The sequence below is a fragment of the Chroicocephalus ridibundus genome, chromosome 1 (assembly GCF_963924245.1).
Source record: "Chroicocephalus ridibundus chromosome 1, bChrRid1.1, whole genome shotgun sequence".
Lineage (NCBI taxonomy): Eukaryota > Metazoa > Chordata > Aves > Charadriiformes > Laridae > Chroicocephalus > Chroicocephalus ridibundus.
In genome coordinates this window covers 34,646,054-34,673,337 of record NC_086284.1, presented here as the reverse complement: position 1 = coordinate 34,673,337, position 27,284 = coordinate 34,646,054, and the positions used below count along the sequence as shown (strand labels likewise).

Genomic DNA, 27,284 nt, shown 5'->3' with positions numbered 1-27,284 from the left:
TTATAAAGGGGTTTTGCTATACTTTTACCAGGCATCTTCTCATCCTCCTGTTGATCCTCCCGCTTTTCAGCATCACCTGCCAGAATTTCATCCAGTTCATCATCACTGATTGGCTCGTATTCTCCAGCACCAGACCCCAGTGACTGTACATCGTCAATCTTTGCTTCATCTTCTCCTACAGAGACAGATACATACTGTAGCTTTAAAGCAACCATTCTTGTTTTCTAAACATGCTTTAAGCAGCCTGAAAACAGGAAGGTTCAGAAACTAAACTGTTAGTTTTTGGGGACAAGTATATTCAACATGAAAACAGGTATTAACTCAGAAAGAGATGTTTTTTCTCCCATACACAATGCAGCAGTTTGAATCTTACATATATCGGTCATTTTTTTTGGTGCAGTATTAGTCAGACTGCACATAGAAGGCCATATTCAGAAGAAACATATGCCGATTATCTGGTATATAGTTAATATTACACATCTAAGTTGGCACCACAAAGTCTTTCAGATGCTTTTGCACATGAATCCAAACTCAGGATTCAGTCCAAAAGCTTTAAAAGGGAAAGAAGTAACAAAACTCAAAAAACCAAGATGCAAGATATTCTGAATGAGGCAATTACTTGCAGAGTTTTAGACTCCCTGTGGAAGTCACAAGAAGAGCTTTTAGAAAGCCATGCCAATCTTCTTTAGTTGTTGTTAAGACTCCTATCCATCCACCTACCATACGCATATACAAATACCTATGCTCTGTGTGTAAACGTGTTCCTTAAAATCTGTAAACAAAGACACTCAAAAGTTGCATTTTACAGCTCATGAAAGCAACATCTGAAGGTATTCTCACCCCTCCAAGACTGAAAGATCTGATTCAAGCATTCAGAAAACCCACTGCTCAAAACTCAGGCTTTCTTAGGGTTGTCTGACACAGTACTTGCAATGACTTATGCCAGGCAAACTAGACAGAATTTACAGGGGTCCTCCCCTGGGGCTGACTATTCTAGTATCTTCCATCTCCCTTATCCAGAAGGGAAATTGCCTCCCTTTTAAGGTGTCCCCAATTTTTTTTTTTTTTTTGCTTGCCTTTGTAAAAGCTACAGACAGGGAAGAAAAAAAGTAAATCACCTCAACTAACTTAAAAATCAGCATGGAAAAAGCAAGTAAGAGACATGCCAGCAGAGCATAAATTAACTACTCAACTAAATCAACTAAATTAACTACTACACGGACCACCTGGCCGTGCTTTGGAGGAAGCATATAGCAACTTTGGCATTATTTGAGCCTGCTCCTAGAGCAAACACATTAAGGTTCAAGACATCATAATAATTTAGTAATTATATCCTTACACATTTTATTAGACAATATACTACAGTAATTTGTCTGACTAAATAGCAGATACCTCCTTAACATCATCAGATTCGGAAACTGTATTTAGTTTTCAAAAAAGTTTTTCCTTTTTAAAAGGAAAATAAGGCAATCTGTACTAGATTTCCTTTTGTCTTATGATTTTAACTATTCACTGCCTGTATGATCCATCTTCTGCCTCCACACTCATCTACCAGATACACTAGCTCACCATAACTACGTGCTTGGACAGTGCAAATGAACCATTAAAAAAATTACAGTATGAAGCAATTAAAAATAACAGTCCATAGTTCTGAATACATGATTAAAAAAAAGATTACTTAATGTTGAATTTTAAATCAAAGTTTGATAATTTCTAGATTATAATCCTATCACTACCTTTACTGCTTTTCTGAAGAAATACACTTTTATATTAATTCTGAATTAAAAACACAACACACTAAGCAGCTAAAAAGAGGCAATGTAAACAGGACTAATAAAATAATGAAAGACAATAAAGTACACTAAACCTCAGAAAATCATAAACATGCCGTATATAGTATGCTTTAATCAAATGGAATGCATTTTACAAAAGACATTTCTTTTTGTAAAAAAACAATCCTAAATATACAGTAACCTTCCTACAGACGATAATTTTCAGAGAATTTAGAACACAACCTTTGAAAAATGCACAAAAGAATACACATTAAAACACTTACAAGAAGTCTGCTGAAAGGCTAGACCTAAGAACACATTTAACATCTACAGTCTGTTTAGTTATAGGTGCCCTCTTGGAAACAGATAACGTACCTAGGAAGAGGCTTTCACCACTCTTTCCTGAAGTCACCACACTGTACTGTCAGTTTTATTCCACCATTCCCTCCTCTAGCTTAAAAATGACTGAATTCTGTCCATTGCAGGCAAGACAGACTTCCCCATGCTCACTCCAAACACTATCTTTGACAAGGGCTTCCACTCCAGATAACCTCCGTAAACATAATTTTCTCGTTCGTACCAGTCAACCTTAATGACCACTTTGTAAGGAATGAGGTAGGAGATATAGTAAGTAATAAATATTCCTCATCGTCCTCTCCAGACAACATTCGATTTAACTGCTCAAATTAACAATGTAACATCTACTGATGTTCTTATTAAGCATACAAATATGATAAGACAATGCCCTGTTATCTTGTGTAAAACTACAAGACCTTAATTAATTTGTTTCTCTTTCTGAAGACTACGGAATTCAGGCCTTACCGTCCCAAACATACAAAAATTCCAAATCTTACAATGCCTTTTTTTCCCTCTCAACAGATTTTAGAGACGACAACTCCTGCAATCACCAAAAAAAGCCAACTTACTGAGCATAACCATAACGTACACCAATTACTCTGAATTTACTCTTGCTTCTTGTACCTTGTTGATATAGGTTAAAAAGTACTTTGCAAATTCCCCATCCATGCAAAGCTCAAGCTATCTAATCCACGTGACAAATTCTTAAGAGTTTGTCAGTTTTTGCCCTTTCCTTACTTTATTTATTAATCCTAAGTACGTTTTCCCAGGTACCATAAAGGCCAGCAAATTAAAGCCACATTTAATAAGATTACCTCAGAAAAGCCGTTTTTGGACTGTTGTGCCAAACCATACGTATGTTTCACCTAGTAATCAGACAATCATTTCTGTGGTAATTGGGTTCTGCAGGAAAAACCCCAAAGAACAGTTCCAAATCAACAGTATTCCCCCCAGCCCCTCCCACTCATTACCTGTCACTTCCAAACTAAGAAATAGAACTTACAACAAAGCAATCAAATGTTGGTGCTATTCCTTAGCAATCTGCCTATTCAGAAATGTTACACCTTGGTGAAACTGTACCTTAAATCATTTACATTTCTTTGCCTCAAGAGTTCTTTAGAAATTAACAAATAACACTAACACAATTAACACTAAAGAAGATGCTCAGCAGATTTCTCTTTTACTGTGTCTGCTTCCGCAGTAGAGAAGCTGGAGCAAATAAGCTTTTCAGTAGAAAATTATTCGAATACAGCTCAGTTTAGGACTATGCTAAAAGGGAAAGAATAAAACACCTGTCAGACCAGGTTCTTTCACAGAATATCTCACCTTCTAAACTCTCTACCTTTTCGGCCTCATTTCCATCTTCAAAACCTTGTGAAGGTCCTAAATCTTTGTCTGTTCTTTCCTTCTCTGAAGCTGCTGAATCCCGGCAAACACCATCAAATTCCTTTTCGTGATCTCTGTCCAGTTTCGTTTCACTGTGTTTCGCTGATTCTTTTTGAGAGGAGATGTCAAGAGTTCTGTCTCTCTCTCTTTCAGCAGTATCGGGTAGTTGTCTGTCTCTCTCTCTGTCCAGCTCCCGTCTTTTTTCCCTCTCCCTCTCTCGTTCTCTGAGTCTCTCCCGTTCCCTGCTCCTCGGCCAGTCTTTGTCAACATCTCGGTCCCAGTCTCTCTGTCTTCCCTCTCTCCTCTCTCTCTCTCGTTCTCGATCATGTTCGTGTCGATCTCGCTCCTGAAGCCTTTCCCTGCTATCAAAGGACCCAGATCTGGAATGGACCTGACGATCTGATTCAGGAGAACTTCTTCTTGAACTGTGGCTTCTCGAATCTTGACGATCTGAATAAAATATTTTAAATATAAACGTGACTGCAGCACTTAAATGTAATACCATTTTACTAGACCAAAGTATTTTAAAGATTCAAGTATGAAAATGTACTTCTCAAAAGCATCACCTCCAAATTAATGCCTTCAGATTGCCTACTGATTTAACCATACTCAAGAACATAAGGCATGTCTCCCACTCCCAAAAATGATTTTTAGTGGCTACTTCCTACAATGACAGAAGCTAAACTGAAGGTCCATCATTTTAACTCAGAAATTTAGGGAATCATTTAGAAGTTCAAAATTTTCAAACGATGTCTTCTAAAATCTAGGAATGCCTTGGCTAGCAAATGATATATTCAGGAAAAAACAATTTCAGGTATGTAACCGCAAGGAGAACAGAGACAAAGCGCTTTAGGAGGAAGATATTTTCCTATTGATGCTGTTTAAATTTTAAAACATTTTAACTTTTTTTTTTTTTTTTTACAGGAACTACACAAACAAGTAAACTATGATTATTTTGATTTGCAACAAAGATGATCTCCATATGCGTTAAAAGTTTGCCTAACAGGAACCACGACAGATTTACCTCAGTGAAAACAGCCCCTGAGATGACAATGGATCTCTCTCTGAGAGCAAAACGACATTTTCATTTTGCACAGATTTCAGAATTTCCATATCAAAATACGGGAAATATCAACAAACGTTAATAATGAATTTAAGAACAATATTTGGTGATAAAACTACCTCAGTGTTCTGTTAGCACAAACATTTTCTCTTTCTACAATTTTTTTTTTGTCCTACAAATTACTGTATTCCCCAGACAGCATGAACGGAATCTGACTGCATGTTTTGGAGCAAACAAATGGTAATCCTGCCCACTGAGGATCAGCTTTTCAAATACAGTAATAGCTGCAGGAATCTTAACTCACTCTGGTTTTATGAATATTAGAGAGTACCTCCCTCTCCCTTCACATTAATTACAAATGAAAAGAGTATAGAGCCACACAAGAATGATTTAGGATTCATACCTTCACACTTTCATACAGAACGATAGGCCAGTCTCACTAAAACGTGTCTTATTACCTGAAGATGTGCTGCGACTGGGTTCGCCTCGTTTCAACTGATCAATTCTGGACTTCCGTTCCCCAGTGATTTCTAGGCTTTTCTTCTCTCTGTCCCTGTCCCTATCCCTGTCTCTAGAGCTACTGTGCAGGATCCTCTTCCGTGCAGTCTGGTCATCTCCACTGCGATGAGCTGACTCATTGGAAGGGGATCTAAGCCTGCTGGAGGCATGGCTCCGATTGCTACCAAGGCTGCTGCTGCGTTTCTGATCCACAGGTTTACGGTGTGGTCCATCGTCTATAGTAACATGAGGGGCTTCCACCTTTTCACCCCTCGTCCTGTGACTTTTTCTATGGGAGTCCTCAGTGCTTCTTTCTGGAACAACAATGTCGCCACGTTCGGGAACATCTTCATCTGACCAGTCACTAAATGTTGTATCTTCTCTTTTTTGGGTAACTTCTGCTACAGCTTTCTCAGGTGGTGCTTCAACCAATTCTTCTTTTGTTACAGGGGGAGTTCTTGGTCCCTTCTTCTTTTTATGATGCGGAACAATTTCTTCATCAGAAACTTCAGAATCACCCTTGGATCTCTTCCTCTTTTTCTCTACATTTTTCTTTTTTTGACCTTTCTTGGGTGAAAAGACCTGGCTTTCCTCAGTCGTTGATTCATTAGCGTACCGTTCCACCCCACTGTCATCATCTTTCTTCTTCTTTGTGGCCTTTTTCTGTATCTTAGACTTCCTCTTGCTGTCATCATGCATTCTATCAGAAGCATCTCTTTCTTCAGAGGGACGGTGTCCAAGATTTTCCTGAACCCTGGACCGGGAGCCTTCTGAAGCATCTGGTTGCTCTCTCTGCTTATCTGCTGAAGAAACTCTCTCTTTAAACTCTGGTTCTTCGTAACGCCGGGAACTTTCCTTTCTGTCCGATTTTCGCTCTTCTTCTTTCCAGCGACTCTGCCGCTCTTCTGCAACATGAGAGGGGCTCAGTGACCGGGATTCCTGTGGCCGCACAACCTGGCTCAGAAGTCTGTGCTTTTCATCTACAAAATGGGAAAAAGGATGTACTTCTATTGTTTAGGAAGGAGAACAGGTGAACATTTGGTATCTTGTGCATGCCAAAAAGTGTCAATCAAAACAAATAATCCATTATTTCCGTTACATTTCTTAAGTTTTCCTACTGCTGCAGCAGCAACAGGCTATTTTCATTTTTGTAAACACACATCTTAAACAACAGATGTGGAAGGCACTGTCACTTGGCAGATGTAACGTATAGTGACAAAATGAAGACAAAAAGACAAACATAGATTAAGAAAAATGGTGTTGCTCATAAAAATAAGGGGAGGAGGACACTTATAAAAGGTTGCCGCATGTTTTTTTCTATTTAAGATTGCAAGTTATTTTCCACAGGCACATGGTAAGCTGGATCCTGCTACAGAGAGAGCCAACTCTTACTCACTTTTATCATCTCCACTGTTGTAAGCATCACTATCAGGAGAGTGCTCACGGCGACGTTTGGGTGACTGACGAGGACTTGGACTGCTTTCATTTCTGTGACGCTTCCTGCAGAACAAACACGTACAGTCAAATTTCTTCATGAGTCTTTAAAGAACACATTCAATAATTGAGTTTATGACCAACACAATCCCTGAAGTCTGAGCACTTCATAGAGAAGACAACACATCTAAGGATACCAGGAAATTCTGTAGTTTTCTAAGTTGTTATTCCAAAACTGATCATACTGTAAAATACCATAAACTAAAACTCTAACACTCAAGACAACTATCTTTTTAGCAAGAAGTTATGAAAGACTATTAAGATAATTTTTTTCCTGTGGCAATGATCCTTGCAGTGGGCTGACCCCAGCTGGCAGCTAAGCCCCCACCTAGACGCTTGCTCACTTCTCCTCCAGTGGGATGGGTAGAGCCCGTACTAGATGATTTACAGGAATCCACAATACTCTCATACACAAGATACTAATTACTTCCAAGCAAAGAAACCATTCAGGGCGACACTGGTTTGCTTATTATTGATGGAATAATGAGAATTTTTTCATACTAAATGAAAAAAAAGACAATCAGTGCTACATGCTTAAAGGAAGCACCACACACTTACTCGGGATACTGTTCACATCTTCACTGGTAGTCTTCCACTATTGAAAATTTAGTAGTGCAAAGGGTAATTTACGTACCACAGAAGTTTAACAAACAAAGCCATGAACCCTGACCTAGTTAGCTGCTATCTGACCTGCCAGGCTTCAAAAGTTACCACAGTCTGCTATCATGCTTCCAAGAACACCTGCGTTATTAAAGACAAGGCCATGCAAGGATACTTAAGAGGGAAAATTACATGGTCCGACTCAATTGTTAGTTCCTGAGTAGTTCCACGATTCTGCACTAACAAAGCATCAGATTAACTTCACTACCATAGTGCTGATTTTGGGGCCACCCATACGTGCCACACAGATGCAGGGGAGATATGGCTCAAGACCAGGCGGCCTCTGCATAAACGGGATATCTTCTTCCTTATGATACTCCCCGGCTTACTAACTTACTGAAATCAACAGTAAAAGAATGCTTTTGGGTTTTTTTGTTCATTGTTTGTTTTTTTGACTGAAGTAACATTCAGATCCACTCACTTGGATTTTCTTTCCTCATGGACATCTCTTGAACTTCTTTCTTCTCGGATATCTTCTCTCTTATCCCTGCGGTCTTCCCTTCCTTTTTCTTTGTCATCCCAGTCTCTCTGACGATCTCTTTCTTTATCCCTGTCCCGACCTCTCTCCCTTTCTCGTTCCCGCTCTCGATCTCTTTCGCGCTCTCGCTCCCTTTCTCGTTCCTCCCGCTCTCGCTCTCGTTCCTTCTCCCTCTCCCTTTCTCGTTCCCTTTCCCTGTCATGGTCCCTGTCTCGGTCACGCTCGCGGTCCCTGTCTTTGTCCCGCTCTCTCTCCCTCTCCCGTTCCCGAGCACGATCTCGTTCCAACTCTCTTTCCTTCTCCCTTTCTCTTTCCCGGTCTCTTTCTCTTTCCCTCTCTCGGTCTCTCTCCCTTTCGCGCTCTCTCTCCCGGGCCCTTTCATCTCTCCTGTCATCAGACCGATCTACCCTTCGGTCTTCTCTTCTTTCATCCCGCTCGAGGTCATCACTTCGTCCTTGATGCCGTACCGGTGAGCTTGCTCTCTGATCTGTGAAGAGAGGCAGGTTTGATTACCAAGCGCTGAAGGGACACACATCGCTTCCACTACACTGATAAAACCCAAGAGCTCTTGTTTTGACAATCTAGATATTGGTTTGCATTAAATGAAAAGTGACTCCCCACAGGAATCTGGGGATTCCTTCTGGGGATGAAAAAGACAAAAAACAGTACTATTTTTGACAGACTTTTTCAATATTCAGGGATTGAACGTTCCTTATTTTAGCCAAAAGCTATTAGAAAAAATTTATTTTCTACCAGATTTTTCTGAATGGCTTCAAAAGGGAATTATACACCTCACAGCCCAGCTATTATTATTGCATTACTCAGTGATCCAAAATGTGGTGTAAAATTTTGAAAAGGTCTGAATGACATACACATGAAGTGTTAAGAGTTCTGTATGAAAATTTTACTTCCAAAAACCATTAAGAGTCACAGGCTTTACAAGAACTCACGCTATTTAGATAAACATACTAATAGTTACTGCAAAATAAGAAATACTAGCCTGTTTTGTCACAGAAAAAGAGATCCCTGCACAGAAATACACAACCAAATCCATGAGAAAGGGAGAGGGAAGGATGCAATACAGGAAGCAGAACTGCTGGCAGTTTCCATATGTATTCACTGCAGAGCCTTACAGTTCTAGAAGCTGAGTTTTTCAGTATTTGGACAGTGGATTAGAGTCACAGAGCAAACTAAATTTATGTAGAAAATGACTGATCCAGAAGGGCAGTGAAACTGGATTTATCTAATGGTATGTACTCTCCACAGACTTAGCTGCATTTCATTAGTTAAATTTTTAATATTTTAAAAAATATTTCTATAAATTTTGACCACTTCATAACAACTGCTATGCTGATGTTAGCAGTGTTTGAATCATAAAAAAGCCCAATAAAACTATTTTTCCACAATATATATTAAAAGCACTACACAAAAGAGCAAAAACTGGCATGAGCGGAGGTTGGTATTTTTCAGTCCATTACTCTGAGGCTGAGAGTGCATTTCACTGTAAATTGAGACAATGTCCACCAGGGGCAAGCAGGTAGGGTTTGAACAGGACTAAATCAATAAAACATGCATTTCCATCAGTTTAATCAATTTTCATCTCCGAGTGAATTAACAATGACTTAATGCTCCCCTGTTACCAGGTAAAATTAAAAGCAAACTTGAGTGACATTTCTGCCACGGATATAACACTTCTTTCTTCAAAGAAGCAAATCATCAGTCCATGCAATTGGTTCCATGAAAAGGTTTCACGTTCTTTTAATGGTGTCTATAACATTACAATATGATTTATTGTGTATACTAAATATTAGATTTTATACACAAGTTCTGTAACTCCTGCTTGTTACGTCAGTGTTGGTGATAAAACTTCTACATGAAACTCCTACATAAATCAAGATACTGGAAGTCTATTAGACAATTAAACCTGGAGAGTCAGCCCTTCTTACGCGATTTCATTACTTGAAGCGTTGTTACAGTGGCTGTTCGGAAAACCTACATATTTGCCTCATCTGAACAAAGACAGACCAAATTTGGAAGCTTACATCTTAAAATCATACTAAAAAGATTCCTTACGTACCATAGAACTAAGTACCAACCAAAATTTATCTCCATTTTCTCTAAACAACAAATTTTAAAACGGTGGTCTAATTACGGAAGCTACGTCTTAAATTGTAACTCTGAGGAGGATTTACTATTACAAAAAGCGATCTAAATTTTTAAGGAAGAATACAAGAAATCTTGTTTCCATTCAAGTTCTTAAAATTTTTCCCCACCAAAGCAAAACATAACCCATTCAAAGCGACTTCCCTTCTAGAAACCTATTTTGTTATGATGACACATTTTTACTTCTAAGGGCTTTTTCCCCGTTTTTTTTCAAATGTTTTTCATATTAAATTAAGAACTCCGTATGATATGAAAAGCACTAATTACGTTATAATATATCTAGGACTTATTGGGAGTGGGGAGGTGGAAGAGATGAAAGCCAACCCCTAGGACACATTCATACTGAAGGATTTTTCAGCTGACAAGAAAAAGGAAGCCTGGAGATTAGGCTTGTTGAAATCCTGCCTTGAAGATGAGACAGAATCTAAAGCAGAACCCATCACAAGAACAAGCAATAATAGATACATTTCAGTGGACGAAAAATCCCCTTCGCAAAGTAACATACAAACCATCTCTTTGAAAAACTGAAGTTAAACAACACTTAGAACACATACGTCGCTTCCAAATACAAACTCAAGATAGAGAAAAAAAACCACCGTAATTTTATATTTATTCTTCACAGCTCTTCATTTCATTTCCATGCTATTTTCCTTTGCCTGACTCCTCCTGATCTCTTAATTGGTGAGCAATACAAATATTTTCCAAAGTTAAGGTTGGTACTAAGTTGCTTAGAGACAACACAGTACTCTTTCAGGTGCAGAAGCGTGACATCTTGCATACTGTGTCTAAAAGAACAGTCTTGCACACTCTTTCTATAATCACTGGTATCTGTACTAACACTTACTAGCCAATTATTATTGACCACAACAAAGCATTCATCAATACTGAAAATTCCCCAGTCAATTGAATTAATCATAAATTTAAACTGTCACTGATTTTAGTAGTAAGTCAGTCAGCCAGTCTAGTAGTCAGGCTGTCCCCGAAACACACACAAATAATTCACAGTGCAAAAGTACTGTTTCTATACAGACAAACAGAAACAGTAACGAAACGGGGCCATAACTGCGAGCTTACATGAAGTGGAGGAGAAGGCGAAGAGAAGGAAAAAACATTTTACATTGAAGCTGTACAATGAAATCTCTTGAAGAAGTTTAGTTTGTTTAAAGACTTCTTAGATGAATAAAACCAGAGGGTGCAAAAATCTAGCCACAGGAAAGGAGAAAGGGCATAGCATTCATGCATACACTGCCAATGAGAGATCTTACTACAGAAGTCAACTTACATCAAGGATAGGATTAGTGTCAGTGTGCAACACCAAATGAGTTGCTTATCAATTAGCGTTATGAGGGCAGAACAAGTTAAAAAATAGAAGGGAGAAACATCCACACACACATTTAACACATACGTATATAGTGAAAATATACATTAAAATACCTCTTTCTCTGTTATCACGCCTGTCCCGTTCACCATGTCTTCTTTCAAAGGAGGAATCCCTTGCTTGTTCTCGACTGTCATAGCGATCCCGATCAGGGTAGCTACTCCTTGATTCCCAGCTGTCATGGTAGTTTCCACTACTGCTGTGACCATCAACCTGGGATCCTCTAGTCCCCCGACTTCCTGATAGAGATATACCAATATAAAAGATGAGTTTCCACATGTAAGGAAATCCAATGATATTTTATACCAAAGTAATAATTTTTAGTAAACTTGAATTAACTGTTCACGGGAATAGAAATTGTAGCATCAAGCTCTACTTAACCACCAACTCTCAAACTTCACCTTTTAATTGTAAAGTTATTATTTTCAAACTGCAAACTCAAGACTTTCTAGATCACCATCCCCTGGTCAGAGCATGAGGTCTCTTGACTATAATATAACAGTCCAAAAGTCAGTTCCCATCTATTCTGAGGAGGATGTAAACCTACACACTGTGCAGCAGGAATAAGCAGAGAAAGCAGAGGTAATTTTTCCTGTAAAAAATGTATGTCATTTTCCTAATGAAAACATCACAATAAGCCTGAGAAAGCTAAAATATATTTACTGTAAGTGATTTAAAGGTGGTAAGTGAAGCTGTTCTACAAAGTGCATCAGACTTTCAAAAATACTGCCAAAGGTTAAAAATCTCATTTTTCTTGGTCAATCAAGAAGAGTGGGGTGGGGAGGTGAAAGACAGTTTTCAGGCAGTAAGACATGCAGTTGCTTTTGAGAGAAAACAAAAAAACCTGGTGCCCAGTACTTTAAGACACACTGCCCCATACGAATCTTCCATTATGCGTCAGCCTCTTACTTGTGTTTGTAGCCCATGGGAGAACCTAGGGCTGCAGAAACATTAGAGTGGTGCAAGGGTTAGGGTTTGTTTTAAAATGGTATGGCAGAATACCAATGTTCTGCCACTTTAACGAATGGGGAACACGGAAGTGCCATAAATTTAAGCGACTGTTCTAATTTAATGACAATAGAATTGAAAATAGCTTTAAAAGCATGAACTATTTGGCAGCACTTCCATATCAAATATCATGATAATATGAACATCAATATTCAATCTCCAACGATAGGGACACATTATTTTTTTAAATCATGCAATACCCTTGTCAGACAACTCTGGACCTCTGCCTCGACTTCTGCCAGTTCTGTCACTTCTGCTCTCATTTCTGGAGTCACTTCTGGAGTCATTCCTTGTTTCAGCACGAGAACTCTCCTCTCTGCCATGGGATCTTCCATAGCTGCGCGAGTCATCCTGGTACTGGTCATCCTTTTTATGGGCATCACGACTGTCTCTGTCTCTGTAGTCATGGGAATCCCGTGTGGAACGCGAGTCTCTCTGATCACGACTATCTTTGGTATCTCGGCTATAATCCCTCGTATCTCTGGAGTCTCGAGCGTCTCTGGATTCCCTTGGCTCCCTCCGATCTCTGTTGTCTCTTGCGTCCCTCCGATCTCGTCCATCACGAGATTCTCTGTCATCTCTATGATCCCTGGAAGTACTCTGCTCCTGGTCATAATCACGATCATCTCTCGTTTCTCTTTCTTTTTCTCTTTTCCCTCTAGTTTCTGTAAAATGTTTAGAAGAATGTTATATACCTAGCTTATCAGAGCAAGCAAAAATTTAGAAGACAAATAACATTAAAATAACACAGTTAAAATATTATTGACATTGACACAGAAAATCAAAATTAATACGTAGGTAGAAGATTGTGTTGGGTATCTGCCAGTAAGCTTTAGTAAGCTTTAAAGATATTTTTGCGAATTTGAATCTGTACTTTGCAAATATTTACCTGTTCAAAAGAGAATAAGTATAATAAAAATAAATTTCAAATCTATTAGAAAGCAAGTACACTGCAATAATTTTAAGGTAGGATCATTTGTCCTCCAATCAGATTCTTTTTTTTCTTTTTTTTCTCTCCACACATATATTTTCAGGAAATTTGTGCTATATTTAGACCACTTGCTTTTAAGACCTCAATGCCCTGCTAAAATAATTTTCATTTTGGTTTGAGTTTTTTTTTTTACCTTTTTTTTTTTTTTTAAAAAGGTTACATTTACAGCCAGTCTAAAAAAAAAGCTGACATATGAAATCTTTGTAATCTCTCTCAAGAGAAATGACATGTTTGCCCATCACAAGCTGCTCAGCCAGCTTTACAGATTTCCAGAGGGAATGACTGTTTCTTTCCACATACCTACTTAATGTCAATTAAAAAGACAATGGACAGAGCAATCAGTGAGGACTGGATTAGCATTTGGGCACCTCGCAGAAAAGAGTAATAAGTCTACACGTATCCTCCTGTTACTCAGCTGTTCCACTCGTATATGCCTGATACCAAGAGAAGATCACTTACCTACTGATGCCACCACTGCATTACACAAGAAACACCTGACAGATGCCTACAGGATCTCTACAGTCAGCTGAGCCTACATAAGCAGTCAGATCAGGAATACACCATTGCATAGTCCCTGAAAACAGCTCCACCAACACAGGAACGATAATACAGATGTCTGTCAATATTTTCTTCACCCCATAGCCATTGGGATAGGTGCAGACAATGCCACAATTTGAAAATCAAGTTTCAAAATGCAATTTGCAAACAAATAAAAATTAATCTTAAGTGCTATTTTTATTCATACCATCCCGCCTCTCATGGCGTCTATCATGAGACTGTGAAGTCCGATCACGATCATGTCTTCCCTTTTCTCTTCCCGGAGATCGGTGTCTTGAAGGGCTTCGCTTCCTCTGAGGAGAGGAGGAAGAGTGTGGGGGATAGGGAGAAGACGATCGCCTTGCAGGTGGGGAAGCTGTCCTTTGATAGGATGGAGAAGGAGTTCTTTTCCGGTGTGGGGAAGGAGAATGTCTTTGAACAGAGGAGCCTGACTGTGATGAAGAGGAGTGATGTCTGGAGGATATGGGAGAATGATGCTGACCTGATGGGGAAGCAGACCTGCGAGGAAGAGTCAGAATAGGCACACATGTAATAACTTTATTTGAAAGGTTGTTACCATATCCAAAAAAACCCAATTAAAATAATTTGTGCATTCTCTACCCTCTGTCTGCCAAAAATAAATGTTGTTTCTATGAAACATCAAACTAATCCTCACTCAAGGGTACCAAGGATAACCTTTCAAAGCACACTTATCTTTAAACTGTTACAGTTTATTTAGTATCCAACAAGTTGTCCAATCAAAACTATATTATACAGCTAACAGAATGCTTTCCTGGATGAAGGGAGGGAGGAGCAGAAAAAAAACCCATGACCATCTTCCCCACCTCCACACCGAGAACAATTGTTTTCTTCAATTAAGATGTTTTTTGGAGTTCATGGTAAAATCAGGCAGATAACTTTTACACAGTGTAACTCAAGGGAATTTTTATTTTCTTTTGTTTCCAACAGCATTCATTTTTTTAGAAAATAACAGTGTCTCCTTCTTTTACATTTTTAACTTCTTTCTTTTATTATAAGCATTAAGCATTGATCTGTAAACAGTTTAGGCCTGGATGCCCAAAACCCATATGGCTATCTACTTAAAAGTTTAGCAAACATGAACGTTTACATAAGGAGGGAAAACTCGTATCTAATAGAATAAGAAAAAAGTATAGAAAGTGTCTCTCATCTTGGAAGTCCCATCACTTAACCAAAGATCATTTATACAACAGTAAACAAATTTCCTCATGAAGTTATCTCATGTACAATCTAACACTTAAAATCTTTAAGTTTCGTAGTGGTTTTTTTTTCCCTTTATCAGCATCAAAGCAACTTGGAAGTATCTTTTTACAGGAAACGTGCTTGGAGGAAACGTGCATTGCCCTTAACTCCCAACTCCTTTCCACTTCACAAAACTCCAGAGACTCCAAAGAAAAGAGCAGGAGTCAGGAAAACCACACGTGGACAATAAATTTTAAAAAGAAAAAAATCCCACTTGGTTTTAAGTAATTTAGTTCATGCTTTTGAATCTTCATATACATCGTTGGTGACTTAAAAAAACCCTGATTTCAAGATCATACAGATGAATCTGTAACACAGCTTTTGCTGAGTATTTTGCAAAGATCACAAGAAATTCTTCTCAGTGACATGGTTGATGTTAGTTGGGCTCTGAAGAGAATGAGCTCTGGACTAATTCCGGTTAGCAGGCTTACAGCACGTCATTACTACATCTAAGAGGCAAATGTTGCCCAGCCAATGCTACTCAGCAGTAGACCTCCTGGCTAAGGCTTCTTAAAGTCCCAGACTCTACAGATAAAAATATTCTCCTTATGTCAAGAAATTAAAGCAATGATTCATCTTTCAGGGAGCAAAGCTTTGTGAATGGAATGCTAAGTGAAATCTCTGGCAACCTGAGGTAGGAACTCAAGTCTGTTAAGGAAGTCCTTTTTGGGTAAAAGACAACATGGTGGAAATCTATTAATATCAACATTTCATCCTTTCTTCCAGCCAATGTCAGTGACTCAAGATAACTGCCTTCAGAGCCCCATGAAGTAGTGTGCTGATTAACAGAGGCCCAATCTCACAAAGACTGTGGTTTTACAGACAGATTCCGTTACAGAACCAGAAATATTCACTAAAGAAAGGATCTGGACTTGGTTGTTGAGGCACTTCAGAATTGTCAATTGAGAGGAGTCAAATAAAATTTTTGCAGGACAGGCTGAAACAATACTTGAACGGAATCATTTAATCTCTCCTAGAAAATATACCACGAAAAATAGCAGAAAGAAAGGGGTGAGAGAAAAATAAACAAAACGAGCCTTTGGAACATGCTTAAGTGGGACACTCTGAAGAAAAGGCTGCATCTGGTTTTTTGATCTAATTCATACTGTGTCTGTAAGCTCGTAAGCTCAGATATTGCCAGGCCTGGAGACTGTATCACTGAGATGTGTTTATGACGGTCAGGGCCAGAGAATATTTGGACACCTCAACAACAGGCTAATATTCTGCATCTCCTTGTCTGAAGACCTAAAACTGCGTGGGATCCAGCTGATGCACTCCTGATGTGCCTTAGGGATGCCTGGAACTTTTACACACAGTCTGACCTCCAGGATGCTTATGCATAGCTTCTTTTGTCTGGAAAATTAAAAAGCCTCAAGGTGCTCTTGTGCATGCTCCCAGTAAACAATCTTCAGGAATGGCAGGAAAGAGGAAACTCAGTTTCTCCATGGATATATACTCGTGTTGGCTGCAGCTCTCCATCACAAGAGGGAAGGTCTGACCAATGACTATTCCTGAGGAAACAAGTAGCCTGCATGCCTCTAAAATGACAATTTGTACACATTGTCACATACTAATGAAACAGATAGCCTCGAATTAGTAGTAAAATTTCCAAACCACTCAAAAATCTGTCAGAATCAGAAATAACTGATAATCTAATATAATTTCATGACTTACTGTCATGGCTAAGACTACATTTACTTTTCACCTTTAAACCCTTATTAGGAAACACAGGGTTACCAAAACTGGCTCACATGGAAGGCTATCAATGGTCTGGAGACAAACAAAACATTTCAAATCTGCTTCCCTGCTTCTAGCAGAAGGCCCATTTATCTTCCCTGCTTAACATTCCCTTGCACAACGCTTGATACGTCTGCATAGAACCCCCAGGCAGGTAGTGACAAGCAAAATACTGGAGTAGGTTAGAAAAAAAAAAATAATGGGGAAAACAGTACTGCAAAGGTATTTTTCAGTCTCCTTATTTGTGCCAGCTGCAGGGGGAACGGGCTGCTCTACTCCCTTCCGTATAAAAAAAAAAAAAATCTGATCTAGAGCAAATATCCATCACTGACATCTAGCTTAATAAAATACAATGTTGTTCCAGCTGAACTGAGTGACCACAGTACCAAAAGAACCTGTTTATGACAGGATTGCTGAATGGATGGGCTTTTCTTGTTTTATCATCATGCAGACATATGTGACACCTGCTGTCTTCTCCCCACCCTTCAACAGAGGTACAGAAAATAAGTGTGCCTCCCTCTCCATCATACAAACATAGGACTGCGGTAGTATTTAGCACTGCCATTCTAAACCTAAGCTTACAGACTCCTTCAGACCAAAGTAAGAAGCCTCCTCCTTTCTTTTTAATGGGTAGTAACAGATTTTTTTCCTAAGGCCTCTAGAACTAGCAGGATGATATCTTCCCTGAAACTTACTGCAAGAAGGGTCTCTGAAATTGTCCTTGTATCGTACTATTTAGCCAGTTGTGCTTGCTTTTCAGGAAAGATACAGGACCTGTGTATCACCTTACCTATTTTAGAACAAAAAACTCAGCTCCTTCCCCATCTCCCGAGATAGAAGACTTCTCACTTTTTTTACTTTTTAAGAAGGGGAAGGTGAGGAAAAACAAAAGTTCCCAAAGAATCACAGACTATGTCTCATAACAGAGTTCTGAAGTTTCACCTGAAGCCAGAACATTTGAGAGGAACTGATAAATGTAAGCCTGCATCATAACTTGTGTTCCTCGCATGACAGGTACTCTTAATGTAGTAACCTGGCAGAAAACCCAAAAGTCTCAGAGCTCAACTGTTTGGGGCACACACATACCCACAAGTAGTCAAACCAACAGAGGAAGTTGATAAACTGGAACTATTCATGGAAATAAAATCCATGCAATTGACGTCCCACCTGCGAGACGGTGAGAAGTTATGTTTGTGACTGGTTGACTTGGCTGGAACTCGGGAGGTTTGTCTTCGCCTTGCAGCAGGTGGTGAATACTCCCTGGAAGGGGAAGAATTACTGCCAGAATGATCTGCAGGACTAGGAGAACGCTTCTGTCTATGGGAGCTTTCAGAAGTATCCCTGGGAAACATAAACAGCAGCTTATTTAACAGGTGTAATATGGCATTAGTACATTTCTAAAAAATTACAAACAACTCCAAGACAGAACTTGTGCTTACAAGATCAAGAAATATCTTATAGAATCATCTGTTCCATCTATAATTTCATATATGAAATTACCTTAAGCTAGCAAAACTCAAGAATGCAATATATGCACTAAATTTCTTGCTAATCACTGGACTGTAAAATTCAAAACTAAGAAGGGAATTTTCATCAAGGGAATACAGGACTTAAAAAATGCAGATGATGTATTTTTCAACTTAAATGGACACCTATGCTTCAGAAAATAATGGGACTAGTCGTATTAGTCCACCGTTTGAGAGAGCTATATAAGCAAAAGTGAAGAAATTCTAAAATTGCAGTGGGCTTTATCTACTTCAGAAGTACTTTAACCTGCTGAAAATTACGGAGAGTTTAAATGTGCCACTGCCAATTTAGAAAGATATTAGTCCTCTAAGATTTCAGGAGAGTAGGCAAGCGGACAAGTGAATGGCTTTGATAAAGATTTTGGCAAATTAATTGCTCCACTGGTGAAGGTCCAACTTCCTGAAAAGTAATGAATCTTTCAAAAGGGCATCTTACAAACTTACTAAGTTATGTAATTAAAACCTACCAATCTGCTAGTTATAGTCTATCAATCCATCTATATAACGCACTTAAAGTATTTCATGATCGCTGAAAAGGTTGTTGGCAAAGGAGGTATAAATCCTTTATTATTCAGTGTTCTATAAAATATAACTTTAAAAGCAAGGTTACATTAATGTTAAGAGCTAATAATGCAACGTAACTTACCTCTGCTTCTCTTTTTTCTCCTTGTGCCTTTCAAAATCACGCCCTCTCTCTTTCACCTCCCTTGTCTTTTCTTCTGAACGTTCTTTTGCTTTATGTTTTTCTTTGTGTTTTTTCCCCAGGGGAGTTTCCTCTTGTACTGGAGGAGGAGGACTAGGGGTACGAGGACCTTTCTTTTTACTCTGGTTACTTTTAGAACTCCTAGAGATAAATTAATAGGAGGGAGGGAGGAAAATGAAGAACTACCAACTATTTCAAACAATGATTTCTCAGATGTTGGCAAGAAAGTTATAATGTAAAGGGCCTTGAAGCTTTTAGGATAGGATTCACCACTCCATTAGCAAGCAGTGTTCAACAGCTGGTACTTGACTGAAGGGCGAATGCAGATGGTAAAAACTCACATTGAGCTCTTCCATTTATAAACTTTATTTCTGAAGCAAGCAAACAAAAATAGGAATTGTTCCCGTTCAAACAGAACCAGTTTTCAAAGTTAAAATGCCCTTGCATGAACTGCACACATCAGAGGACCAGAACTCTATAGAGTATCTTGTCTGTTTAGATTCCCATTTCTGCAATGCAATACCCCAATCACATACATAAAATTACTTGAGCAACTCATGTCTTTGATTTAATGTTAACTACCTGACACAGGACAAAGCACCCAAATATTTCTGAATACGCATCTCACAATATGAAACAGTACATGTTTTTCCATATAAACTACTACTAACATAAACACTATAAACTAAATACACCTGCATACTGAATGTCAGCAGCATACTAGCCCATGCTGTACATTCTCATAGCAGAAACAACATTGTTTCGTCCCTATTTTAAAAGGGATTTTTGCTTAGCAAATACAGATGTATCTATTTACACGGATGCAGCAATTTCTTTCCCATCTAAAAGTTGCAAACAGTGATTCAAAACGAATCAGCCAGTAAGACCTTAGAAACAGGTTTTGAACATTGACTTTTTGTGGCAAGGTATCTAGTTTGAACTCCTGTGATTTTCACATACCTTGTCCTTACTTTTTTCCCTACTCCCCACCCCCCACTTCTTTTCCCCTCATGAATTCTGAGAAATTCCCTGCCTTGAAAGTCATTATTCCCTGAACAGCAATATGCAATACCAACAGAACGTGTAGCTCGTCAAATTTCTAAACATTTCACTTCAGTCTAGAGGAGCTACTTCACAGACCACAGTACCCCAAATAAAACTGCTTCTCACTTTTTAATGGTTTGTATTTCCTCATCACCTCCCAGAGACCCTGGACATTCAAAGAGAAAAGACCTGCTTGTATACCATGAAATTAATCAACTGACAACTACATGCATAGAACAATTTTCTGCAGAAGATGATTCACAATACACAATTTAGAGACCTTCCCCTAAAGTTATATCATCAAAAGTCCTGAAAGCAATGAAAATAAGGAAAATGAAAACCCATTATTAATTATGAAAACGCCAGTAATAAAAATCAGCATGGTTCTCTGTTCTCACTTTCTCACAACACGCATCTACATACTGACCTCTGCTGATCCAAAAGTGGGGAAGATACAGTAGATGTTTTCTTCTCTTTCTTACTAGCCGAAGAAGATGATTTGGGACTGGATCTTCGTTTTGGAGATTTGCTAGACTTCCTTGGTGATGGCGATGGTGATAATTTAGACCTAACCACCTCTGGAGAAATCTTGAGGAAAAGAATATATTAACCAATAAGATATTGATGCTCAAAAGCTTACCTGTATGCTGATATATGTACCAAATACGTAAATTCAGTAACAGCATACATCTGAGATCTTAGCCATGTACACAGCTACCTCAAATAAACTAACCATATCATTAAATAGGAAGAAGACAGGGAAAGGGTGGGGGAAGAGAAGATGATGCACTCTGTAACACATTACAAAAACTGAAACTTAAAGTTTAAAATCAGTACATTCCCAGTTAGCACTCGTTTGTCTGAAATAGACCAACCTCCTTTCAGGCTTTTTTTGTTTGTTTGTTTTTAAATCTTCCCCAAAATTTTAGGTTTTCTAACACTTACAGCTTTGCCTCTGTCACTCTTCTTTACTCTGTTACTACAAGACATGTTGGAAAGGAGCTTGGCAAATGACTTGTGTTTTCTTCTACATGTCTTCTCTGTTAAAGATCTCATTAGTTTTATATCATTAAAATGCACTAAATCCTACTCATTTAATAGCTGACTTCACAAAGCGGAAAACTTGAGGTTAGAGTGCTGGATGATTGACCCGATACTCACAACCAATATCCAAGTCACACACAAAGTTATACACATACCAATTATTTACTGCTATGTAAAAAGACAGTGCAGTTGTAGCCCAGGAAGCTCAAGTCTTCCAGGACACAATTAGGAGACTATGAAGTGGCCAATAACTTATTTTTTTAATTTCACATTTATGTAATACAAACCTCTTTTTTAATGACTATTTCCTCTCGTTTCTCCATGTTTTCCTGTTCCAACTTCATGAGTTCTCTCTGAATCTTTTGGCGCTTCATTTCCAAAGACAGCTCATGATCGTAATCATAATTAACATCTCCATTATCAGAGTCTTTGTTTTAAAAAAAGTAAATAGATTAGTAAACAATTACATATGAAATAAGTAATAATATTTAGCATACTGGATGCCAAGCATAAATATTTCCCTGACTTTTAAGCACTCATGAATGGATCAACAAAACTAAGCCAAATCTCTTCTCCAATTACGCGTGTGAACCTGAAATAACTCCAGTTAGTTCTATAAAATCTGCAGTTTAATTCTTAAACTTCATTAAAAAAACCCAACACCTTAACTTCTTTCAGAGACTTACATCAATTATTAAGCTGAGGTAGCAAGGGAAACCCAGTAAATCACTTATTTATGGTTAAATAACAACAAAAAAATAAGAGCGTGTCTTCACAAAAACCAAAAATACGTAGAGTACTACTAAATTGGGAAGTCTCACAAGAAATGGATTTAAATAGTGATGCATGATACTAGAGGATTTTTAACAGAGTATCCTACAAATCAATTGATACACTTATTACATCTACAAATTGATATTAAAAGAGGCCTGTATGACCTCTTTCACTGGATAAATGCACACTTCAAGAGTTTACTTCTGTTTTAAAAACACTATTACTGTTTGGTTTTCACATCAGAAAAGGTGCTATTTGTGTCACTTTTTCATTAAGTCATGGTTACTTAATATTATATGCTTCAAGTCTTGCAACTGAAATCTTACTGAAAATTAAAGCAGTTTTACTCACTCTGTTTACATTTGTTTTGTTTATGGCTATTTAAGACTAATGCTCAAAAAGCACTTTGGCAAAATAACTGTCAGAGAAAAGATGACTTCATTAAAAAGTCGTTAGCTTTCACTCCCCTTCCTACACACAGGAACTATATAAAAGGTTTTGCAATAACTAAACTCAGCCTACAAATTCCCTTCATGTGTCATGAATGCATGGGAATAGCTTATAAAGAGGTGCAGCTCCTAACAGCACAGGTTCTTTCCCAGTCTGCCTGCTTATACAGCACTCACTAGAACCTAACAGACAATAATTCTACTTCATCCACATTAACTATGATCAACGCTATTTTGAAAAAATCATAATTCTCAAGCTGAAAGCCTCAGTGTCTAAGACTTCAGACATTCACGCTATATATTTATATAGAATCACAGAATAGTTTGGGTTGGAAAGGACCTTTAAAGGTCATCTAGTCCAACACCTCCTGCAATGAGAAGGACTGTATTTATATAGAACTTGAGGTTTTTATGTTCCAAAGTTTTTTGACTTAGATTCTATTTCCATGCATACATGTCATAGGTCAATGTTTCTTAAATCACACCAAAACCAAAATTTAGGAAGGAGTGAAAATACATTATGGCTACTTTGCTATTTGTATATTGTGCTTAAGATACAGCAATACAATATTTGCAACACTTATACCACATATTATAGAAAAGCTACCTACTGAATGAAATTTACAGAGGAGCTCCATCCCACAAACAACTTGTAGTATACTTTATTAAAAATACATTCATTGTATCTGAATTCGCTCAGAATGGATCACGATTCCCAGACTCTCTTGCAATACTGTAACTACTTCTGAAACACTGACACAAAACTACATAAACAGTTCATTAGGAGCTGCCATCATTTCACTGTCAGGTGAACTTGGTCTCTAACAAAAGTGAAACTCGGGAGACAGAGGAAAGAATGCAGACAGTCTTCTCCTCAACTGTCTGCGTATTAAATCATAGAATCACAGAATGGTTTGGGTTGGAAGGGACCTTCAAGATCACCTAGTTCCAACCCCCTGCCATGGGCAGGGACACCTCCCACTAGACCAGGCTGCTCAAAGCCCCATCCAGCCTGGCCTTGAACACTTCCAGGGATGGGGCATCCACAGCTTCTCTGGGCAACTTGTTCCAGTACCTTACTAGTGGACAAGTATTATCTGCAAGGACAGTGAAATCACCTTTTAACCATTAAACAAACAACTAAAAACAACTACAGACTCTTACCACTCTTTGAGTGTTTTCAGATTGTAACTAGTTCACCAACTGCTACCTTCAGCTATTTTTATACTCATTTTAATGGAGCCCTTGTTAATGAGACAGTTCACACCAGTACAAATTATGCAACAAAAACCTGCTGACTTTTGAATTCAAAGGAGTTATGGTCTCTCCTCAAACCAACCAGTTTCAAAATTGCTTTCGATGTAACTTGGATTCAACTAGTGACCTAAATATGAAAAGTTCAGCCATGGAGTAGCCTATGGCAAGTTCCTTGTTGTCTGAGGAGTCAAAAAAAAAAAAAACAAGCAAAAAAAACACGCATGTGTTTTTAAGGTGGTTTTACCATTGTAGGTTCCTTCTTTGCTCTCCTCCAAAAATAAACATTAATGGCTACTGCATACTCCTTAGAGACCAAATCTTTAACCATTCTGCTTTACATACAGCCCAGTAATCTCGCAATTCTTTGAGCTGTAGGGGGACCGTTAGTTTAATTATACTTACCTTCTCTATTTGTTTCCCAATCCCCATTTTCCTCTTCACTTTCCGGTGTTCTCTCCTTTGTAATTTTGATATCCTCCTTTTCTCTATGTCTTCCTCGTGAAGACTCTTTCTATAAAGTGAAAAATGCTGCATTAGAGTAAACAACTTTATTTTAAAAGAAGCCTGAAGAAGCAGGTATATTTTACACGGTATTTTGGTTGTTTCTTTTTTATAGTACAAAAAGCATTTCCCCCTTTAGCCTGTTGAACAAATACCTTCTTAAATAAGCAGACTCCCCAGGCAACATGTTCTAATGCAATTTCATATAATCAGTATGCAAATAGCAGATGGGGAAAAAGAGAAGAAAGAATTCATAAAATAAGAAGGTTTAACGGCAAGGCAAGAATCGAGCACATATCAGAGAATAAAATTTAAAACAGGAACCAAAAGAACAGATCAGGTTCTTAAGGCCAGAAGTTTAATGAACATTTAAAAGAGTATAATTTTAACAGCTTGAGTAAGAGTTCTCAGCTGTAAATAAGAATATTTATATGCAAGGCAGATGAGCCTCAGTAGCTGAGCCATTTAACTGTCCAGAGGATAAAGAACGGAGGGGGATAATAAAATAAAAAAGAAGAGACCCTTGGCTGGCAGAAGGAAGGAAAAATAGTCTAAAGCACAGTGGAGTCAAGTTTTGTTGATAGCTTTATATTTGAACTTTCCCTGGCCCCAAGTTATTAGACAAGTCTAACTATTGCAGTAGCACCCATTTTGAATGTGGCAGATGGTCCTGTGGATACCTAAGGAAGCCAAAGACTATTCTTCAGGAAAGAAGATAATTTCAAAAGGCCACCGAACCTGTGCCGCTCTTCTTGCCCTGCTAAGTTCCAGTAGTGAAGCTGCATAGTTGCATCATTGCCTCTGCTGATTGACATTCTCTAAATAATCTACCTGGGCTCGAGTGGAGTACAGGACAAAATTTTTTCACTATTTGCCAAAAAAAACCATTCAAGCTTAGAAGTATCTCAGGTTAATCTATTTAGTAGGAAACCAGAAAGAGCAAATAATGAAAGTCTGTCCCATATCCCTTTTGTTCTCACCTCCCATAATGCCTTCTTTTGTCTTTTGGGGATTCTTCAGTGTTGGTATGTAGGAACCTTTGTTCATATGGCAAGAAAAGGATATGCCTGAGAATTTCACTAGCTATTGCTTATTGGGACTTAGACCTTGACCTAATTTAAATCCTTAACATCACTTTAGAAACACAGTACGGAAATAACATAACATTGTGGGTAGTCACTCCCAAGTGAGTAAAATTCAACTATTCCTTTTTATTCACTAACAATGTTAAAAACTTTTCTCTAGTTTAATGACGTAAACCATGACAGAACAAGTACTGCATTTATTTTACCTAGTGAACTAAAACAGATGCTTCAATGCACAGTTATCTTCAAGCCTCTCACCTCGACGCATTCAGCATATCATATTCAAAGCCTTAGAAGGTTTGGAAAAAACTGACCGGTTGCTACATAACACAAAGGAACTTCACATTAAAGAACTAATTTGTATCATGTTTAACTTAAAGCAGCTTGTAGAATAAGGAAAACAACTATTTTTTCTCCATTTCATGACAAGATCTCTAAAATGATGCACAAGATCCTCACCTATCAAGTCGTGTTTTTACCTGCATCAACTGCAGACAAATCAACATCAACTAAATCACCATCACAACATGCACTAAAGGCATTTCAATCTAAGAGCAAGAACTGTACTACGCTCCAAAGCAAGTTACTTTAAAAGAAAATTACACTGATGAGATCCGCAAATCTGTAACTTTATCAACAAGCCTCTCCTGCAAACATTCTTTTCTTTCTTAAGAGTATCTTAATTTTTCTAGACTGCCCTCCTTGAAGGCTGCACTTGTTCTATTAAACTGTGTACTTCTGCTATATTCGCCAACTAATCCCTACAACAAAAACAAACAAGAAACAAAATTTCTTAAATACAAATACTAGTTTCTATTAATTCAACACTATTTGTTACTAGCAAGCTGAAATACGCATATTAGGATATCCTCTATATAGTGACTAAACTGTGTACTTCTGCTACATACTCCAACTAATTTCTACAATACAAACAAACAAGAAAAAATTTCTTACATACAAATACTAGCTTCTATTAATTCAACACTATTTGTTACTAGCAAACTGAAATACGCATGTTAGGACATCCTCTAAATACTGATTTCAAAAAACTTCTCAAAGCAAATTCCACAAATAATTTGTCAGCAGACAATGTGCAGGTAACTCAGAATGCTTCAAGGCCAACTTAATATCCCATGTTAAAAATACTACACAACTTGTATGTATCTCGCCTACATCTCCAAACTTGCAACCAAACACAAGCATCTTGAAACAGCCTGTATTTTCTCCTTGCAGTGGGGAGATTCAGTAGCAGCACAATCACACTTCTACAGAAGAACTGAGAACAAGAACTTCTATGAAAGGAATTTTATTGAATTACTGAATATAGGGGAAGGGAAGAGACAACTTTTATGCAAGCATGCTATTGTACAGGTCAGAACAAGTTGATCCGACTCCGTTCATACACTAAATGACTTCAGCTTAGTTGTCAGGCAAAAAGGTTCTGGTAACATTGCATCTTAAAAAAAAAACAAATCTCAATTAAGAAATTGAGTATATTTTCCTGGGGCACACAAATCAAGAATTTAAGTTATGATCGTGTAGAACACATACTTGAATTTTCTCATGGAAAAGTCTTCAATAAATTCCTTTTATTGTACTTGTTTCACTTACAATATATTTAATTCTCTCATACTACGGGGAATAAATATTTCCTTCATATCTTTATAGACCTTCTTGTACTTCACACAGATTTTTTTTCATCTTAATAAGTCAAGAATAAAATAAGTCAATCTCCTAAAGGCCAATAGCATGTCTTTTACTTGTACTTGAAGATGCCGTATCCACTTCAGCCACGCTTGTAAACTATTTCTCTGCAGACTCTGAAAAAATGCCATTTACTAGATGAGAAACAATAAACTTTCATAATAACATAACTCTTTACTAAAAAAATACTGTAGATTGTCCTACGAGTAAACAACAACTTAGTAGACTTTGTTTATGCTGTTCCCAGGTATGTGCTCACAGTTAAAACTATTTACATGTGTTGGGTAGATGATTATAGTTTAATGTTGATGTTCAGGAGAAATGCTACTTAAGAAAGGAAAAACAAATACAACATTACGGTTGAATTCTATGAGATCTTATTTAATTTAATGTC

At 37.9% G+C, this 27,284-nt stretch overlaps 1 protein-coding gene across 5 annotated transcripts in view; it reads right to left on the bottom strand.

Moving 5' to 3' along the window:
- ZC3H13 (zinc finger CCCH-type containing 13) overlaps positions 1 to 27,284 on the bottom strand; it is a 49,306-nt gene that overhangs the window by 5,968 nt on the left and 16,054 nt on the right. For 3 of the 5 annotated variants that reach the window (XM_063334645.1, XM_063334652.1, XM_063334672.1), the window contains 13 exons: positions 24,003 to 24,111; positions 21,408 to 21,547; positions 20,504 to 20,664; positions 18,976 to 19,173; positions 17,971 to 18,144; positions 13,994 to 14,304; positions 12,458 to 12,922; positions 11,306 to 11,488; positions 7,652 to 8,195; positions 6,473 to 6,576; positions 5,037 to 6,056; positions 3,456 to 3,965; positions 23 to 175 (listed from right to left, as the gene is read on the bottom strand). In XM_063334645.1, coding sequence (XP_063190715.1) covers positions 23 to 175; positions 3,456 to 3,965; positions 5,037 to 6,056; positions 6,473 to 6,576; positions 7,652 to 8,195; positions 11,306 to 11,488; positions 12,458 to 12,922; positions 13,994 to 14,304; positions 17,971 to 18,144; positions 18,976 to 19,173; positions 20,504 to 20,664; positions 21,408 to 21,547; positions 24,003 to 24,111 — 4,072 coding nt within the window. The remainder of the gene's footprint in view (positions 1 to 22; positions 176 to 3,455; positions 3,966 to 5,036; positions 6,057 to 6,472; positions 6,577 to 7,651; positions 8,196 to 11,305; positions 11,489 to 12,457; positions 12,923 to 13,993; positions 14,305 to 17,970; positions 18,145 to 18,975; positions 19,174 to 20,503; positions 20,665 to 21,407; positions 21,548 to 24,002; positions 24,112 to 27,284) is intronic. The other 2 variants (XM_063334660.1, XM_063334667.1) reach the window with 2 other exon arrangements.